The sequence below is a fragment of the Balaenoptera physalus genome (assembly GCF_965194825.1).
Source record: "Balaenoptera physalus genome assembly, chromosome: 1".
In the NCBI taxonomy this organism is placed as follows: domain Eukaryota; kingdom Metazoa; phylum Chordata; class Mammalia; order Artiodactyla; family Balaenopteridae; genus Balaenoptera; species Balaenoptera physalus.
In genome coordinates this window covers 196082824-196101575 of record NC_138882.1, presented here as the reverse complement: position 1 = coordinate 196101575, position 18752 = coordinate 196082824, and the positions used below count along the sequence as shown (strand labels likewise).

General features: G+C 65.4%; 2 protein-coding genes across 5 annotated transcripts in view; both read left to right on the top strand.

Annotated features, from left to right (window-relative positions):
- The window catches only part of AGRN (agrin), a 47199-nt gene extending 28459 nt beyond the window's left edge, over nt 1-18740 (top strand). For 3 of the 4 annotated variants that reach the window (XM_082424972.1, XM_082424971.1, XM_082424973.1), the window contains 6 exons: nt 2-118; nt 248-440; nt 522-609; nt 1862-2086; nt 2566-2669; nt 3022-4449. In XM_082424972.1, the coding sequence (XP_082281098.1) occupies nt 2-118; nt 248-440; nt 522-609; nt 1862-2086; nt 2566-2669; nt 3022-3179 (885 nt within the window). In that variant the 3' untranslated portion in view covers nt 3180-4449. Of the gene's footprint in view, nt 1; nt 119-247; nt 441-521; nt 610-1861; nt 2087-2565; nt 2670-3021; nt 4450-14750; nt 14788-14943; nt 15041-15282; nt 15363-15709; nt 15866-16076; nt 16209-16938; nt 17094-17198; nt 17267-17455; nt 17775-17916 lie in introns of those variants that run through there. The other variant, XM_082424974.1, reaches the window with a different exon arrangement.
- LOC309642971 (tyrosine-protein phosphatase non-receptor type 11-like) lies at nt 6156-14763 on the top strand. The gene is made up of 6 exons (XM_082425182.1): nt 6156-6207; nt 12106-12228; nt 13216-13413; nt 14095-14281; nt 14361-14476; nt 14674-14763. The coding sequence occupies exons 1-5, from the start codon at nt 6194-6196 to the stop codon at nt 14460-14462; spliced, it is 624 nt and encodes a 207-aa protein (XP_082281308.1). The 5' UTR covers nt 6156-6193; the 3' UTR covers nt 14463-14476; nt 14674-14763.
- Nucleotides 18741-18752: the final 12 nt, after the last annotated feature.

Below are 18752 nucleotides of genomic sequence, written 5' to 3'. Positions count from 1 at the left end.
GGTGCCGCACACCGTCCTCAACCTGAAGGAGCCGCTCTATGTGGGGGGCGCCCCTGACTTCAGCAAGCTGGCCCGGGCAGCCGCCGTGTCCTCTGGCTTCGATGGCGCCATCCAGCTGGTATGTGGGGTGGGGGCAGTGCCCTGGTACAGTCTCGAGGGAGGGCCCATCCCAGAGGGGGCTTCTGTCCTCCGGGGGTGGGGGCTGTCCGGGCAGGCTGGACAGAGCCTCTTGCTGCCCATCCCGCAGGTCTCCCTGAACGGCCGCCAGCTGCTGACCCGGGAGCACGTGGTGCGGGCAGTGGACGTCTCGTCCTTTGCAGGCCACCCTTGTACCCGGGCCGAGGGTCACCCTTGCCTCCACGGGGCCTCCTGTCTCCCTCGGGGGGCCTCCTACGAGTGCCTGTGTCCTGGGGGCTTCTCGGGGCTGCACTGCGAGAAGGGTGAGGGCCAGGGCACAGGGCTGAGGCTGGACGGGGCGGGGGGAGCCCGCCCGCGGCCGCACTCACCCCGCTGTCTCTCAGGCCTGATTGAGAAGTCGGCCGGGGACCTGGACACACTGGCCTTTGACGGACAGACCTACATCGAGTACCTCAACGCCGTGACGGAGAGGTAGTGTGCCCTCCGGAGCCAGGCGCCCCTCCGCCCTCCGCTCTCGGGTCCTGTCTGCGCAGCCGCACAGGGCCAGACGCGGGACCCTCCACTCCTGCCCCCGGCTCTGTGCCCACCTCCACCCCTCCTCCACCCTCCTTCCTTCTCACTGTCTCTGTCTCTTTGATTCCAAGCGAACTGACCAATGAGATCCCAGCGTAAGTAGCTCCGCCTCCACCCTCGCTGTCACCATCCTCTGCTCCTCACCCACCGGGCAGCACATCCCAAGGGCGAGGGCAGAACTTCCGTCCCCAGTGGAGGAGGATGGGGGTTTGGGGGTGCTGTCTGTGCTGCCCGGGGCTCAGTTTCCCAGCTTGGAAGTGGGGAGTCACCCCTTTCCCAGATGTGTGTTGAATGCCAGCCCACCCCTCCACCCCCTGCAGCTATTCGCCTCGCCACAGGGCACTGGCACGGTGTGCACGCGTGTGCACACTTGTAAACGCGCACATTCATGCCCACGTGTCTGTGTGCACACACGAGCGCGTGTGTCTCAGCGTGCACGTGAGCCCATGTGCTCCCGCGTGTGCGCACACCCACGTGTGTGGGGGGCCATCCAGGGCTCCCTCCCGACCAGGGGCCCTCGGTCTTCCTTCCATATCACCCATGCCCCAGCTCTTCCCTCTGCACCTGGCCTGGGCCGTGCCCACCAGCTCTGTGTCTGCCCGTGTGTGTTGCACGTGTGTCATTGCCAGGGCTCCCTGGTGGGTGGAGCCAACGTCCCAGGGTCCTGTGTGTCTTCCATGGACGCTTGCTCCTCCCACCTTCCCCTGGTGAAGAGGGGGTGTGGGGAGGGGCTGCTGCTGGGTCCCGCCCCACCCTGCGCTACAGCCCGTCTGTCCCCCCGCTCACCTGCCTCCCTCTCTTCCTGCATCTAAGCCCTGAAACTCCGGATTCCAGGGCCCTTCCCAGGTGAGCAGTGGCCCCTGGCCCCTGCTGTCTGCCTGTTGCCTTCCCGTCTCTCTGAGCATCTCTCTGCCGAGCTGTCCCTGTGTCTGTCCACCTCGCTCCTCTGATTGCCCGTCTGGCCCCACCTCCCACCATCCACCTCTCGGCCCATCTGTCCCACTAGTGGTGTGCACCACCTGCCCGTCCAGCTGCCCCCGGGGCGTCACTAGCCCTCATGGCCTCTGCAGTCATGCCCCTCACCTTCCTACCACCCCTACCCCGTCCCCACCTCCCTCCCAGAGGTCCTGACCAGCCCTCTGCCCACCAGCGAGAAGGCGCTACGGAGCAACCACTTTGAGCTGAGCCTGCGCACCGAGGCCACGCAGGGGCTGGTGCTGTGGAGTGGCAGAGCCACGGAGCGGGCCGACTACATCGCACTGGCCATCGTGGACGGGCGCCTGCAGCTGGCTTACGACCTGGGCTCCCAGCCCATGGTGCTGCGCTCCACCGTACCAGTCAGCACCAACCGCTGGTTGCGGGTCAGGGCACACAGGTCAGCAGGGAGCCTGGGGCCACCAAGAATAGCAGCGGGCGCTGCCTGGACTTGCCCGGCCAGGGCATGCCTGGCCACTCGTGGCTAGGGTAGGAGTTTGGTAGGGGGAGGAGGGTGAGTAGGGCTGGTGGCCCGACCTGAGGTCACTGCCAGTGCGGGGGGAGGGATGAGAGGGTACAGGAGAAGCAGTGATGGCCAGGGAACCCCTGATCTGAAAGGGGTTTCCCTGCTCTACCCAGACGCCGGCTGGGGACATGTCCCTCTGCTCTGAGCCTTGGCCGTCCCCTCCAGCAAGGCTTGACCCACAGGAGGTCCCCCTGCCCTTGGCCATCTGGTGCTCTCCTGGGGTCAGTGCCACTCCATCCTGGCCCCCAGGGGTGACACTTGGTGACGGTCCCCAGGGTGTGGTGTTGGGGCGAAAGGGATGGAGGGTTCAGGATGTGGAGCCACCTGATGGCCTCACCCCACCACACCCCCAGGGAACAGAGGGAAGGCTCCCTTCAGGTGGGCAACGAGGCCCCTGTGACTGGTTCCTCCCCACTGGGTGCCACGCAACTGGACACAGATGGAGCCCTGTGGCTGGGTGAGTGATTGGTTGGGGGGGAGCCAGGGGAGGGACAGCGAAGGGTCTCTGAGGGACAGGCCCCATCCCCTGGAGCTGGCAACGAAGAGGGGCACCCGTGTCACCGCTATCCAGGACAGCAGATGGGCTGGCTGGGGTGGGGCCCTCTCCCCTCCTGTCTTAGCCCCTGCCGTGCCCTGGGTGGTGTGGGGCCAGGAGGCTGGAGCTCGTCTTCTGGTCCCCTGGTCACCCCCAGGCACTGGCAGGCTGCAGGTAGCTCACCTGGTCATTCAGATGCAGTGGGCCCCTCTGCCCGCCTGTGTCCAGCCTGCCTGTCACTGAGCCCAGTGACCTTTCCTCTGTCTTCCTGCAGGTGGCCTAGAGAAGCTGCCTGTGGGCCAGGCCCTGCCCAAGGCCTACGGTACGGGCTTCGTGGGCTGCCTGCGGGACGTGGTGGTGGGTCGGCGCCCGCTGCACTTGCTGGAGGACGCCGTCACCAAGCCGGCGCTTCGGCCCTGTCCTGCCCCGTGAGCCACAATGCAGCCACGACCCACCCTGCTGTAATTATTTTCTATTTTTGTAAACTTGTTGCTTTTTTGATATGATTTTCTTGCCTATGTGTCAGCCGGAGGGACTGCTGGCCCGGCCTCCCTCCCGTCCAGGCAGGCACGCTACAGAGACAGACATGGTGCCAAGGGACTCCAAGGGGTTGGGGGAGGAATGCTGCACATGGAGGGCTTGGCTCACTCAGCAGCCTTGGGACGTGCCCCTCTGCCCTGGGACACCGTGTCCTGGCCTCTCAGGCTGCTCCTCCCCCGAGTATCCACGTGTGCTGGCCCCCGTGTTCTCCAGCCTGTCATCAGACCCTGCACACACACATTGCCCATGTTCCACCTGGCGGGGCCTGTGTCCCCAGAGCAGGTAGGGTTTAGGGGGCCCTTCCTCTGTGCGAGCCCCACGGGGCCCCTCTGGGCTCCCATCTGAGCCACCCCTCCTCCCTGCCTGTGCTGGGCGGGACCAGCCTCACCAGGGCCCGCCGAGCCCAGGCCTCCCTTGCCAGTCCTGTGAAACAATGTCACTGTTGAGGCCATGCTGCGCCCCTCCCGCCGGCTGAGTCCACCTGTCCCAGGGCACTGGAGAGCAGAGGCCGGGCACAGGCCTGTTCAGGGCACCCTGGCCCGCAGCTGGCCCTGCCCATCGGCCCAGCCACCCTGGACATGGCTGTGTCCCCCCTCCTCCCCCCAAGGCCCCATGAGGAGCCCTGAGAGGGCGTGGGGCCACTTGTGACGTGGTGGACGTCCACTGCCTGCTTGCCTGGGGGGGCCAGCATCCCTTCTTGAGGATGCACGTCCAGGCCTGGCCACCAACCACAGAGTCTTTATGTACTGATTTCATTTGACAGCTGGGGTGGCGGGGCTGTTGTCTTTCCTGTCCCGGCCCGAGGGCAGCTGAGGACACCACACAGCAAACCTGTCCAGTTCTGGTGTAAGGAGTGGTTGTCCTTATGCACGAGTGACCGGGAGCGGGCTGGGTGTCTAAGCAACACCAAAGGGCAGGTGCGGGGTGGCAGAGACGGCTGCAAAGCCAGAAATGCCTTAAACTGCAATGTTAGGTCTCATCTGGTCCCGTCCCCACAGCCGCCCTCACCTGTCCTGGTGGGGGTGGCAGCCCCTCCCGCAGCCCCTCCCACAGCCGGGCCGGGCTGTCAGGCTCAGAGGCTGCAGGAGCCTCAGAAGTCCTGTTACTAACTCCGATCTGTGTTTGTGTCAATCACCGTGAAATAAAGTCTGAACACTTTCAAGAGGCGCTTGCGTCTGTCCACACCAGCACCACTGCTCTCAGCCCCGCCTGGCCCTGTGCTCGCCCACCCGGCCGGTTCCTGCCCCGGGAGCTCCTCGCTGAGCTTCATGGTGGCGTGCAGGCTTCAAGCTCCCTTAGGTGGCTCTGGATGGAGGAGGGGGTCCTGTGCTGCGGTGGGGGCTGCTTTTGGCCAGGAGACCCTGTGCAGTGAGTGTGCACACTGTTGTGCGAGGGGCTGGCCGGGTGGGCCCATGAGGCCTGCACCCCAGGTAGCCTCCTTAGGGATGGCGGGCCTTGCAGGCAGGCCGCAGCCCCTGCCACGTGTGCATGCGTGTACGTGTCTGCACATGTGTCAGCCTACGTCCAGGTGTCTGTGAGCACAGGATGGGAAGAGGGGCTGTGAGGAGAGCGGGCTGGCGGTACTAAGGGCAAGGAGGGCCTCTGGGGGAGCCAGGATGGGGTGGAGCTGAGGCCTGGGGGGAAGGGAACGCTGGTGGGTGTGGGCGGGGTGGGCCGGTGCTGGGCTGGACACAGGGAGGAGGAGGCACTGACCGAGGCGCGGGAGCACCTGCGCAGGCCCCCTGCTGCGTCCGGAGCGGCGGGGTTTGAGGAGCTGAGGCCACCTGAGTCGAGTCCAGGAGGCCGAGGGTTACCAAGCAGAGGGGAAGCTGGGCTGAGGCCTGGCACATGAGGGAGGAGGTGGGCTCGGCTGAGTGAGGGGAGGAGAGACCCCCATGGTGGGAGGACCAGGAGAGGGTGCTCTGGGAGCTGACGCTTCCAGAAGGAGGGGCTCTCGGGGCAACCAGTGCTGCGGGTGCAGGACCCTCAAGGTTGTCAGGAGGGTGAGGAAGAGGAAAAGCCGAGGAGGGCAAGGAGCGCTCTAACCTGCTCTCGGCAGGTGGTGGTGATTTGGGATCAGGGGTTGCAAGCAGCAGCAGGTTCCAAGCTGGTGGTGTACCACTCCTGAAAAGGTGTGTGTGGGGGGGTGGGGGGGGCCGCTGGGCAGGCCCTGACAGTCCTAACGGGATCCCAATGTTAGGAGCCCAGGCAAGGAAGGGTGGAACCCCCAGGCGATTGGCCAGCGGGCCCCAGGGACAAGCCGGCCTGGTGGGGGCAGTTGTAGCAGGAGCAAAGGCCCTGAGGTCAAGGGGGTGTCAGCATCACTTAGGAAGTGTGGCGACTAGGCGGGTGGCAGAGGTGGGGAGAAGGGGAGCCGGCAGCCCAAGCTAGGACAGCTAAGAGGGAAGAGCTGGTTATCACGTGGGCTCCCACCTCCGCCCCTCTGGGGTCCCCCTCCGGGACGCGGGGCGGGTGGGACCTGTTCCACCCGTTTCTCTAGCTCCGAGCCCCTCCCCCCAGGGTGCGGGGAGTGCAGCCCCTCCTCCCCCAGGACGGAGGCGGAGCGGGAAAGGTTCTTGGAAGGAAAGCACCCAGACGAACAGGACACGTAATTAATCACTTTCCGCGCCGCTCGGACCAGGGCCGCCTGGCGCCTTCGCCCTCCGAGCCCGTGATGTCGCGTGAGCCCCTCGTCCTGAAGCCCGGCGCCCTCGGGAACTGGTGCAACCTCCCAGCACCGCACCGTAGCGAGACCTGAGGGCGCGGCTCCTTTTAAGGGAGGTCGGGAGGGGCGGGGCCTCTAGGGTGGGCGGGGCGGTATCCCGGTGGGCGGGGCTCAGGTGGGCGGATCCTCGAGGTAGGCGGGGCCTCCTCCGTGCGGCCGGAGCACCCTGAGCCCCGCAGACATGACCTCGCGCAGGTGAGTCCGGCCGCCCGGTGGCCAGAAGCCGGGACCCCCACCACGTGCGGTTCCGGCCGAGGGGCGCGGACAGGGGGTGCGGGCGAGATGCTCCCCGGGACGTCTCCTGCTCCCGACCGGTGGCGCTCAAGCCTGACCTTCTGACACCCGCCCCCTTCCACGCGTCCCGGGCCAGCGAGGCCCAGCCTCACCCCGGCGGATGGATAGAACTCTTTCTGATCGGGGGCTGGGTCTGGGTGGGGGGTCAGAGGTACCCTGACCCTAGGGAATGGATGGTGCTCTTGGGTGGCAGTGGCTGGAGCCTAGAGTGGGCAGCATGTGTCAGGTCAGTAACAGACCCTCTCTCTCTCACTCCCCTGGACTCCTTGCCTTGTTCCAGGCTCCCTTTGGGCCACCAGAGATGTGTTACACCTGGCGGGGTCCCCCCTTTCCCCAGTCCTGAAACTGGGGCCATCCTGGAGGCTCTGGTCTCCCCCAGTAGTCGTGGCCCCTTGACCTGCAAGGACCAGCCCTCCCTTGACAGGCTCATTCCCCCCCCACCGACCCTCCTAAGGACCAGGTTTAGGGGTGAGCTCCCTGGCAGGGGTGTGTGTGAGACCCGGGACAGGGCTCAAGTCAAGCCAGCTTCTGGCCTCCATGAAGAGGGAAGATGGGACTTGTACAGGAAGGGGCCCTTCCTGCCCTTTCCACCAGACCCCCCCCCCCCGGGGCGTGCACACACGCCTGTGAGCTCAGACTCCAGCTGGATGTGGATGTCAGTGCAAGCCACAGCTGTGAGACGCCTGGCACCACTTCCTGGCACATCCAGAACACCCCCCTCTGGGGCTTGGTGAGGCTAGAGGTCACAGGAAGGGTATCCCTAAGACCCCGAGTGACTTCCTAGATCAGTGAGGGGGCTGGACAAGATCTGATCTGCGGGGCCAGGGCAGTGCGTCAGCGGTGAGGGCTCCAGAATCCCTACAAGGGGTGTGGTGAGCCTGGCACGGTGGCCTCCGGCAGGGTCAAGGGCCCTCTTAGGCTCAGGAATAGTGGAAGTGGGTTGGCTCTCCAAGAACCTGTCAGCCCCAGAGCCCTGCGATTCCCAGCTTTAGCAACCAGCTGGAGCTCAGGCAGGAGAATGTTTTGGGGTCTGCCTGGAACCAGCCCTCGGGCTCCACTCGGCCTCACTCCTTCTTGTCCCCCAGGCAAGTCCTGGTGCTCAGGAAAGGTCATGTCCGTGTCATGTGCATGTGACCCTGGGCCAGCCTGGGAAAGCCCCGGGTGCGGCTCTGCCCGCCCTCGCCAACCCTCCCTGCCCCACCCTGTGATGACCATCTGGACTGTCACTCCTCTGGCCCCTGGGTCGCTGCCCACACCCCTATCAGGCCTGGGCAGGCCCAACCAAATCCCAAGCGAAGCCCATCCCCCTACACCTGCCCCCACCCTGTGGCGCCTTCCCATCGCCCTGTGGTTTGTGGGTCAACGGGCACCGTCATCGGCACCGCTCGCCCGGGACTCCGGTGCTGCGGGCAGGGCTGGGCGCAAGTCCTGCCTAGTGCTGTCGTTTGATGTGCTGATATCGGTGCTTGGGAAGGAGCCTTGGGAAGGAGCCTTGGGAAGGAGCCTTGGGAAGGAGCCGGTCCCACGGGGAGCTGCTGCGCACCCTCGAGTCCCCCTCTGTCCCAGACGGGAGAGGAAAGCGTGCCTCTGGTTAGTTCGGTTCTGCACAGGCAGGACGGGCCTTGGTTGAGGCTCCTCTGGGACCAGCAGGGGCTGGGGGCAGGGAGAAGGAGAAGGACACTGGCTGGGCTCTGGGGTCCTCAGCCCTGGGGTTCCAGCCTGGGACCCTCCCCACTTGCCTGTGTATCTCCCACCGTCGTGACAATGTCTTCCCTGCAGGTGTGTCCAGCCCCTGTACCGTGTGTGTAAGCATGTCGACAGGCCATTCATGGGTCTCCCAGGGTCCCAGGGTTGGAGCTGTGCCATCTACAGCTGGGACACCACGGCCACACAGAACGCTGGACCAGACAGTGGCCAGTGGGTTCAGGCTGGGCTGTTCCTGGGCTCCGGAGCACCGACTAGACTCAGCTTGGCCTTGACAGGCCCAGGCTGTTAGACCCATGGGGAGACCAGCGTGCCCTGCCCACCTCACCTGCCCCTCTCCCAGGCCTGCCTGACCATGTGCCCAGGGCAGAGCTGAGGCACCAACCTGCCACAGAGCAGGGAGCCCTTTGGCACAGAAGTGACCCAGGTGTGGAGACTGGAGACGGGACCCGTAGCCTCCCCACCTCCTCCCACCCCTCAGCCAGGGGCAGCCGGCTGCACCAGCCTGCGGACAGCCGGCTCCACCTCTAGGCCTGGTCGGGGGAGTGAGGCCTACCTCAGCCTGGGGTTGCAGCTGCTGCGCTGTGAGCTGCTGTGGCCTCTCAGGATACCCCACCCCTGGAGATTTCCACCCAGTTGACCCGGGGCAGCTTTTGGGAGGAGAGAGGGACGGAAAGTATGAGCGAGAGTCCCAGAAAGGACAAACAACGTGCCCTTCACCTTGCTCTGTGGCTTTGATGCTGGGCCTCCACCCTCTACCCCTGGTCCCACACTCTGGGCATTGCCCATCTTGGACTGGAGTCTGAGGCTGCTGGGACTGGGGGAGGCGGCCTCTGGGCACAGGATGTGGCTCAGCAGAGTGGGTGGCCCCCCGGTGGGGGGGTCGGAGGCCTTCCTTTGGGTTCCAGTGCCCCCGCACACACACTGCCGTGTCTCTGACAGCATGAGGCCTTCGCCCTCTTCCTGGCGGCCTCGCCTGCTGTCCTGTGATTGGCCCAGAGGTCATCACGTGGAGCTCCTCCCCCTGGAAGCCTTCCCTGGCAGCTTCATCTGCTGGACCACTCGACCAAAACCGCCCCCAGGTCCCACTCCTCTAGAGCCAGCACGGGAGGGAGCTTGAGACCCCAGGCCCGAAAAGTGCCCAGGAAGTGCCTGGCCGGTGGTATCCCTCCTTCCCCCAGGGAGAGCTGGATAGGAGCTCTGGGTGGCCCTGGGCAGGTCACCTGAGCTTCTGGGCCTCTCTGAACCAATACATGGACCCTGGGGAGCCATGGAGGTCAGAACGGAGCCTGTCCTCCCCAGGGCTCACGTCTGGTGATGAAGACACGGGGAGACAGGTAAACGCAGAAGCCTGTACGCGCCCGTCTGCTGTTGCAGGTGCCACACGTGGAAGGTGGGGCAGTGATGCAGCTGCAGTGTTGATGGCAGGGGCAGCGGGATGGTCAGGGAGGGAGAGTGAGCCGCGCCCCGTAGGGCCGCTGGAGGCGGCCAGGTGAGGAGTGAGGTCAGCGAACAGAGAGATGGACGACGGGGAGAGGGGCTTTCTAGTGGGGGGTCCTTGAGGTGTGTGTGAGCGTCCTGAGAGCCACACAGGGCCACTGGCAAGGTTTAAACGGCTCTGATGTGCATCTTCTGAGAAGCCCTCTGTCTGCCATGGCTCTGCTGAGGGTGAAGGATGAGGCCCGGAGACCTGGAATCGATACTGCCCTCCAGGCCAGAGCCGGTGGGCACTGGTCCCAGGGCGGTGGGAGAAGTGGCTGGTTCTGGGGCGTTTGGAAGTCAGGGCAAGAGGGCACAGCGTTGGGAGAGTGCTGGGGAGTTGAGGGCAGGGACCTGAGTGATGGGCGGGCGGTGACCCCCTTCACTGAGTGAGGACTGCGTAGAACAGGGCTTCAGGGGCCCTGTCAGGAGTTTCGAATTTTGCAAACGTTAAGATAGAGATGCTGTTAGCTTTCAGACAGAGATACTGGAAAGAGTTGTGTCTATGAGCTTGAAGCTCAGAGCCCAGGTGGGGCTGGAGGTGTAGACAGTGCATGGACATGGAGACACGTGTAGGGCACAGGTGGTGGGGCTCCAACACCGCGGGGTCAGAAGACGGAAGGGGACCCCGGCCGGCTGAGGTGGGAAACCTGGGGAGTGTGGAGAACTCCCGTGTGGAGTGCATGCTTTTGGAAGGAGGCCTGAGCACTGGCCCTGGGAGGCCGGGGGAGGCCCTGAGAGCCCAGGGAAACAGGTCTGTGGAGACTCGGGCGAAGATGGGCAGTGTGGACCAGCACAGGCCACAGCTTTCTGTGATGGTGGGAATATTTCTTTCCCACCCGCAGTCGACAGCCTCCAGTGGCCACACATGGCTTCCAGCAGTGAAGTGTGGCCACTGTGACCCAGGAACTGGGATTATGATGCTGCTGAATTTTAATCCATTCACCTGCAGACGCCACACCTGCCATGGGCTGTGCATCAGACAGTGCGATACTGTAGACTGTGCACAGCGGCTCCTTGGAGGGGTCAGGAAGGAGCTGATGGCAGGGACGAAGGGGGCCCAGGAGAGGCAAGGGAGCGGCAGGAGGGCCGGAGGAGGCGTGCAGGCCGCTTTTACGCAAGAGATGTGATCTGATTCCCGTTCCAGAAAGATCTCAGTGGGGCGAGATGGTATTGGGTCAGCTGTGGGGCGGGGCAGGGTCTGCCCAGGGCACAGCGGCCCCACCCCATCTGTGCCCGGGTTATGACTGCGAACAACTGGGCGGGGCCTGAGGGGTCGCAAGGCAGCAGAGTTGGAGTCGGGGGCCCCGGTTTCCCACTGGATGCAGGATGGGGCAGGACTACCCCCAACACCGTGTCATCTGCGCGGTGAACCAGGGACACACCTCTGAACCAGAGATCCCAAGCCCTTCCTGCAGTGACCTTTGGGAGACACAGTGTTGCCAATGGAAGGCCAGTTACTGTGTTACAGTGTCCTTCTGGGGGATCGTACGGGGACCCTGCTCTGAGACGCTCTGGGGCCACCGCACGAGTATGATTTAATCCCAGGCCCAGAAATTCCTGCCCTAATGGGGGAGACGCACGGAGACAGAAGCCACCGGGGTAAAGTTAACAGCAGTTATGATCCAGCCGTGGGCTCATGTGCAGTCCTGATGAGGTCCGCCTGCCCTGTCCCCCCATCTCGTGCGGGAGGCTGTGAAGGTCAGTCCCAGGGCAGTGGCAGCGGCGGGGGTGGGGTCGAGTCCCTCTCAGCCTGGACCCCCAGCAGAACAGATGGCGACTCTCTGGGCTCGCCCAGCACCCACCACCCACTCGTAGGTCATTCACTTCTGAATTCAAGTGTGTTTGTTAATGCCCAGGCTCTGTTTTCAACCCTGCCGTACACACTGCCCTTGTGGAGCTTAAATCAAGGAGATAGACTACAAGCCAATAAATGTGTAACATATGTCAAGAAGGTGACCAATACTGTGAAGAGAAATAAAGCAGAATAAGTGTTGAAGAGTGAGGGGAGAGGGTCGCTGTGTCACTCGATGTGGGCCGGGAGCGGAGAACAGCTGGTGCAGAGGCCCCGAGGGGCACGGCCTGGTGGGGGTGAGGGGCCGGGACCGGCAGGCGGCAACGGGGTGGGGGGCGCTCTCGGGGGTGATGGGCCTGTGGGCTGTGCTCTTGTTCCGGGGGTGCTGACCCAGTGACTGACGTGCTATGCTGGGGTCCCTCGGGAGCGGGTGGCGGCCAGGACCGGGAGGGGCGGTGAAGGTGGGAGGGGTGGGCCACCAGGGTCTGCTGCTGGGCTGTAAGGGGAGGAAGGGAGCCCTGGGTGGCCATGGGGGGTCCCAAGTGCCTTCGGCTGAGCTGGGACGCCTGGTGGGCGGTGGTGGGGGGGAGAGACGGCCGAGGGCTTGAGCTGAGGTTCCTGCTGGCGTCCTTGTGGGGGCTCTGGAGGGGGTCTGCCCATCTGTGTCCCCGGCCCCCTCCTTCCGCACGGACCCCAGACCCTGTGGTCATGGCTCAAGGACGGTGGTGAGTGCAGGGCGGCCCCAGCAGGCATTGTGGGCGTGGTCAGGACTGCCCGGTGTTCCTGGCTCTCTCGTCACCAACTTGCTGTCCTCATTCCAGGTGGTTTCATCCCAACCTCGGTGGGGTCGAGGCGGAGCAGCTGCTCCGGTCCAAGGGCCAGCACGGGAGCTTCCTGGCAAGACCCAGCAAGAGCCGCCCGGGCGGCTTCACGCTGTCCGTCAGGTGGGTGGGTGGTGCTGCCAGGTGCGGACAGGCCCCGAGGCCCCGCAAGACTTCAAGGGGTCGGAACACCCTCAGGCTCCCCAGTCCTTCCAGAGGGGGTGGGCAGTGAGGACCCCTGCTGGGGGCGAGATCTTGGGGGGGAGTCTGGCATTCCTGGCCAGGTGGCCTCTGGGCAGGAGGGGGCCCCTTGGAGAGGCCTTCAGGGAGGGCTCCGTGAGGTGGGCATCGGCAGGGCCTCCCTCCCACCCTCTGAGGGGCCTCAAGGGCCGGGATCGTGCCCCCATCTCCTGGGGATGCCGCCCACTGGGGGTGTCGCCGGAGACCTGAAAGGGCCAGTGTGCGGGGAGGATGGGCAGGAGGGTCACGACCAGCAGAGTGGACAGCCGGATCCGTGTCCACCCTGGGTGAGGCGGGTCAGTCTGGGGTCTGGGGAGGGGTCTGCCCAAAGGGCTCCAGATCCTTCCGGGTTTTCTACTAAACCTGGGCAGCAGGCGGGATGAGGTTAGCTCTCAGGATGGACTTCCCTCGCCTTGGAGACACAGACTTTCTCCCCTGGGGCTTCCCAGGCCACACTGGGACACCTGGGGGAAGCAGTCTCGGGGCCCCAGTCCCCCATTCTCTGGAGCCCCTGGGCAGGTGGTCTGGAGTGAGGCAGAGTCTGTCTGGAGAGGCTGCCCCAGCCTCGGCCTCCAGGCCAAGGGAGAGTTAGGCCTGTGGTCGACAAGCCCAATCTTGGCTGCCCCAGGGGCAGCGGGGGTGGGGTGCCCACCACCCAGGGTGGGGCCCGGACACTGGCTGGCCGGGGAGCTGCAGAGGGGAGGGGCCTGGTCTTGGCTGTGCTGTTCGTGGCAGGGGGACAGCAGAGGCTGAGATCTCAGGGCCGGAAAACCCCAGGGACTGTTCGGGAAGCTGAGGGTGGTGATGGGAAGGAGGGTGGATGGTGGGCGCAGCAGCCCCCAACGGCGGCTGGTGCACCGGCCCTTCCAGGCGCCACGACGAGGTGACCCACATCAAGATCCAGAACACAGGCGACTACTATGATCTGTATGGAGGGGAGAAGTTCGCGACGCTGGCCGAGCTGGTGCAGCACTACACAGGCCAGCGCGGGGGGCTGCTCCGAGAGCGTGGCGGGGCCCCCGTGGAGCTCTGGCACCCGCTGAGCTGCCAGGACCCCACGTCGGAACGGTAAGCAGCTGGGTCTGCATCTAGCCAGGCATGTGTGTCTGCACAGGTGTGTGTGCGAGTGACCGAGGGGGCAGGGGCCGCTGGGCATGGCCTCTGGGTGTCCTCTGCCCCCAGGACTCAGGGTCAGGCTTGGGCACAGCTGTGGCAAAGCTGAGGGAGCCTACTGCACCCCCTCCCCTGGGGTTCTGGACTCGTTTCTTCCAGGTCCCAGGCACCAGCCACAGGGGTGGGTGCGGGGTGGGAGAGCTGCAGCCAGCCTGCCCCCTGCCCTCCTGGCTGATGACTTGGGGAGAGCAGGTTCCCCCAGCCTCGGTTTCCCCATCTGCACTGCGGAGGTCTGAGCCAGCTGCATCTGCCGAGGAAGCAGGGTGGGGCTGGCCTGGGGAGACCATCCTGCCCCTCCTTGCTGAGGACGAGGCTGCCACCTGGTGGTCACCCTGGGGCACTGCAGGGCCCGTCTGTCCTGCCTCCTGCTGCTTTCTGGGTCGGAGGAGGGTCGGAGAGGTGGGCAGGGCTGACGGAGGCTGGCCTGGGTGCGGGTGCTGCCTGGGCCCCCGAGGTCTGGGTGGGTCTGTGCCTCTCTCGGTATATGTGTCTCAGAGCCTTAGGCTACATGTGGGCCTGTGCCCCTCACCTGGCCAGGCCGGGGCCCCTGGTCTCACCTGTGCCGTCCTGGGCCAGGTGGTACCACGGGCACCTGTCTGGCAAGGAGGCCGAGAAGCTGCTGATGCAGAAGGGGCGTCCGGGCAGCTTCCTGGTTCGGGAGAGTCAGAGCAAACCTGGGGACTTCGTGCTGTCAGCGCTCACACAGCAGCTGGACAGGGCAGGCCGCCAGGCACGCGTCACCCATGTCATGATCCACTTCCAGGTAGGAGGCGGTGGCGGGGTGGGGGGGTGACCCAGGGGAGGGGGCACCACCGGCCGCTCACTGCCGCCCCCACAGCCAGATGGGAAGTACGATGTGGGAGGTGGCGAGCGGTTTGACACCCTGGGAGACCTGGTGGAATGCTACAGAAAGAACCCTCTGGTGGAGAGGTCGGGGACCGTAGTGCACCTCCAGCAGGTATGCCCCCGGGCACCTGAACCTTGGGCTCTGAGTGGGCTTCTCCACCTGGGGGGGCAAGGGATTCTGGCACAACCCCACCCGGGAGAAAGGACACCAGGCTGGCGCAGGGTGGCCGAGGGCAAGGGTGTGGGGGCCAGGGCACTATGGGGTCCGCTGGACCCTGCTGAGCTTGGACGCGGGCCTCTCCCCGCCAGCCCCTCAAGACCACGAGAATCAGCGCCACAAGCATTGAGAGCCGTGTGCGGGAGCTCAACGAGGCCATGGATGCCAGCGAGAAGGCCAAGCAGGGCTTCTGGGAGGAGTTCGAGGTGCCGGACTGCTGCCCACTGCCCCCCACCCCCCGACTCCCATCCTCTGGGGCTGTGGCAAGGGCCAGCAGAGGGGTGTGGGTCAGGGGGTGTGGGCGGGGGTTGAGGGCTCCGGGGAAGGGTTGGGGCCACGGGCTAAAGCCCCACTTCCCCCAGATGCTGCAGCAGCAGGAGTGCCGGCTCCTGTATCCCCGGAAGGAGGGCCAGCGGCCGGAGAACAAGCCCAAGAACCGATACAGGAACATCCTTCCCTGTGAGGCCGGGGCCTGGGGCCACGTGGGGGGCCAGGGCTCCACTCACCACCTTCAGGGGCCCATCTGGCAGAGGGGTCCTGCGGGGTGAAGGCAGGGGTCATTCCCCACCAGTGGTGTGATGCCCCCTCTTGCCCCTGCGTCCTTTGTCTCTGCTCACCACGGGTCAGCGGGCCAGGAAGCAGGTGGGGTCCACGAGCATCCCCTCTGCCCTGGAGACCTGAGCGGCATCTTCCCTTCCCAGTTGATACCACCCGTGTCATCCTGCGTGATGTGGAGGACAGCGCGCCTGGAGCCGACTACATCAACGCCAACTACATCAGGGTGAGTGTGCATGAGGTGTGGGTGGCCAGCTGCACGCGTGGCCCCGCGTGGATCAAACACCAGTCACCCCATCCCCCATAATAACGAGCCTGGAGCTCGTGAAGTGATCTGTGGACCTTGGCAAGACAATAGATATTCAGGGGGATATTCAGATATTCAGGGTGCGGCAGTCCACAAGGGGTCCTCAGAGCCTGCTGGACTAAATATTGGTCCTAAGACCCTCCCACCCTCAGTGGACTGCGTGTGAGCCACTGGGCTACTTTGCATATCATTTGTATCAACTTGCATTGGTCCTCTGGCACTTTAATTCCTGGAAACAGCAGGCAGTTGACCCCACTTCCTTTCAGAGTGACCCAGAGGAGAAGCCAGGCCATGGACCAGGCAAGGTGTACATCGCCACCCAGGGCTGTCTGCCAACTACGGTGGCTGCCTTCTGGGCCATGGTGCACCAGGAGAACACACGTGTCATCGTCATGACCACCAGGGAGGTGGAGCGAGGCCGGGTAGGAGCTCAGGCTCGCGTTCCTCCCCTCCTCCTGCCGTGTGCCCCACTGGACCGGTGCTGGTGCTGGCCCAGCCTTGCTTCTTCAGTCTTAGGGATGCTGGGGGAGCAGGGAGGGCACTGAAGAGACCCCGTGTGTGTCCCACAGGGCAGAGGGGCAAGGGTGCTGGTGGTCGTCCAGTATGGCTGATGCCATGCCCCCACCCTCCCAGAACAAGTGTTTCCGATACTGGCCAGAGCTGCACGGCAGCCAAGAGTATGGCCGCCTGCGTGTGTGCAACGTTGCTGAGCACCAGGCCCAGGGCTATTGTGTGAGGGAGCTGCAGGTGTGGCGGGCAGACCAGGTGAGCCTGGAGGGCAACAAGACCTGTGGGGCCAGGGTCAGTGCGGTCGGGAAGTCCCCAGGTCTGCGCTGGGGCGAGGAGGCCCTGGGCTGGCCCTGCCTCCACCCGACCCCACTGGCCCTGGTGGCCTCCACGTCCCTCAATCCAGTGGGCACAGTCTTGGCCTGGGCTCTGCTGGGCAGTGTTCCCAGTCGGGCACGTTCGCAGCCACAGTTGCCTGGCTCCAGGGTGGCCTCACACCCACATGCACCTCTCCCTCCAGTCCTTCCCTGGGCCGTCTCAGCACCTTCGGCCTCCTTTGTATGCTAGTGGTGCCCATTCCTATCCCAGGCACAGATCCCTCCTGGCCAGTTCCCTTTGTCTAACCACCTGGGGGGTCCTGCAAGCCTCTGCATTTGGCCTTTCCCAAATAGAATTCACTTCCCAGAAAGCTGCTCCCTCCCCCAGACCGTCTTTCTTCCTTTCCCCAGGCACCTGAGCCTCCTGGGGCCATCTGGGGGTCCCCCAAGCCCTGAATCCCATCTTCTCCTCCCACTCCCTCTTGCTCTGTCCGGGCCCCGCTGGTCACTCCTTCTGGCAAACCCCACCGAGCCACAGCCTGCCTCCTCCCGGTTCAGTCCCTGGGCCCCTCCCCGCCGAGGGTCACAGCAGCGTCAGCCCCGACGCTGCGCGGGGCGCCTGGGACTCGCCCAGACCCCCCGGTTGGCGCTCAGCAGCCCGCCCTGCCCAGGAGGAGTCACCGCGCACAGTGAAGCACTGCCAGTACTTCGGCTGGCCGGACCACGGGGTGCCGGCCGCGCCCACCGGCGTCCTTGGCTTCCTGGACGAGGTGAACCGGGCCCAGAGCAGCATGCCGGGGGCCGGACCCATGGTAGTGCACTGCAGGTGCGACCAGGGACGGGGCGGGGCCACTGGCACAGGTGCCACCGGGGAAGGGGCCACGGCTTTGTCCCGTCAACCGGCCACAGGCCTCCTGGTCCGTCCCCACAGCGCCGGCATCGGACGCACTGGCACAATCATTGTGCTTGACATCCTGGTGGACGTCATTCGCAGGCAGGGTGAGCCACCCCAGGCAGGCCCCGCCCTGCAGTCGAGCCCCGCCCCTCCCATCTAGCCCCGCCCCGGGTACCGGCCCCTCCCCTTCCATCTAGCCCCGCCCTCCTGCAGTTGCCGGCCCCGCCTATTTCATCTGGCCCTCCCACCTCCTCCCTGCCTCACCGCCCCGCCCTGAGCTCGCTCGTCCCCAGGGCTGGACTGCGACATCGACGTCCCCAAGACGATCCAGCATGTGCGGCGGCAGCGCTCGGGGATGGTGCAGACCGAGGCGCAGTACAAGTTCGTGTACCTGGCGCTGCAGCGGTACATCCGGGGCGAGCAGCTACGCCTGCGCGAGCAGGTGGAGGCAGGGCCGGGCCGGGGCGGAACCTGCGGGGGCATCACCATGGTGACCAGCGGCCCCTCCCCTCAGCGCGAGCCGCCCGAGGAGCGCGACTCCCTGAAGGTGGGAGCGTCGCCCGCCGACCCCGGCTGTAGCCCCGGACCCGCGCCGTCCCGGGCGCCGGCGGCGTGAGTGGGGTGTCGGGGACAGGGCGGGGGCGGAGTCCCGGCAGGGAGGCCTCGGGGGCGTGGCACGGGAGTGGGGGCGTGGCCCGGGGCGAGGGGGCGGGATCGCAGGTGGCCCCCAGCCGAAGCCCGTCTCCGCCCGCAGCACCCCGGAGGCCTCCGGCCACGTGTACGAGAACCTGCTGCCACTCGGGCCGTGAGGGCCCCGAGTGCGCGCGCCCCGAGTGGCGCTGGAGCCGTGCGAGAAGGCGGGAGCCCAGCAAGGCCGGCCCTCGCGTTCCTCCGAAGGACTGTGTTTAGGACTGTGCAGACCAGCGTCCAGCCCGGAGCGTTGCGGGGTTGGGGGGCGGGGGTCCCGGGTCTGCCCCTCAGACCCTCCCTGACCAGGTCTGCACGTCCAGAAATGGTGAGGGAAGGTCAGGAGGTCCGGTGTCCCTGCCTTTCCTGGAGGAGGGGAGGCGGGGCTGCAGGGCTGCGGTTTGTCTCAGTGTGGGAGGCCACCAGTGACCACCTGCACGGCGCAGTGACTATGTGTGACCTTGCGTGTGCCACGTGTTTGAGCGTCAGCCTGTATGTGGGACACAGGTGACCAGCAAGTGAGTGCCAGTCTGTGGTAACCAGCGTTTGTGCCCCTCTCCCCTGCATCCTGCATGCCCCCCACCCTTTCAGAGCTGCTTCTCAGCCCTGCCCACAGCCGTGGTCTAGGATGTGGCCCAGGCAGCGGCTCAGTCCCTGCCGTGTCCAGGCCTAGCCCAGACCGTCACACTGCGGTCGCGTGTGGACAAATGTTTGTTGAATGAGAGAATATGTGACATGCTCGTGTGACCACGGTGATGAGGGCGAGGCTCCGTGTGTGCCTGACTGGTCTGTGATGGTGTGATGTCACTGGCCTGTGGTCCACTCTTGCACCCTCCCATCACGGATGTCCCTGTGGCTTTGTGGTCTCCTCAGTAAAATGCCTTCTTCTCAGTTCTGCGTCTT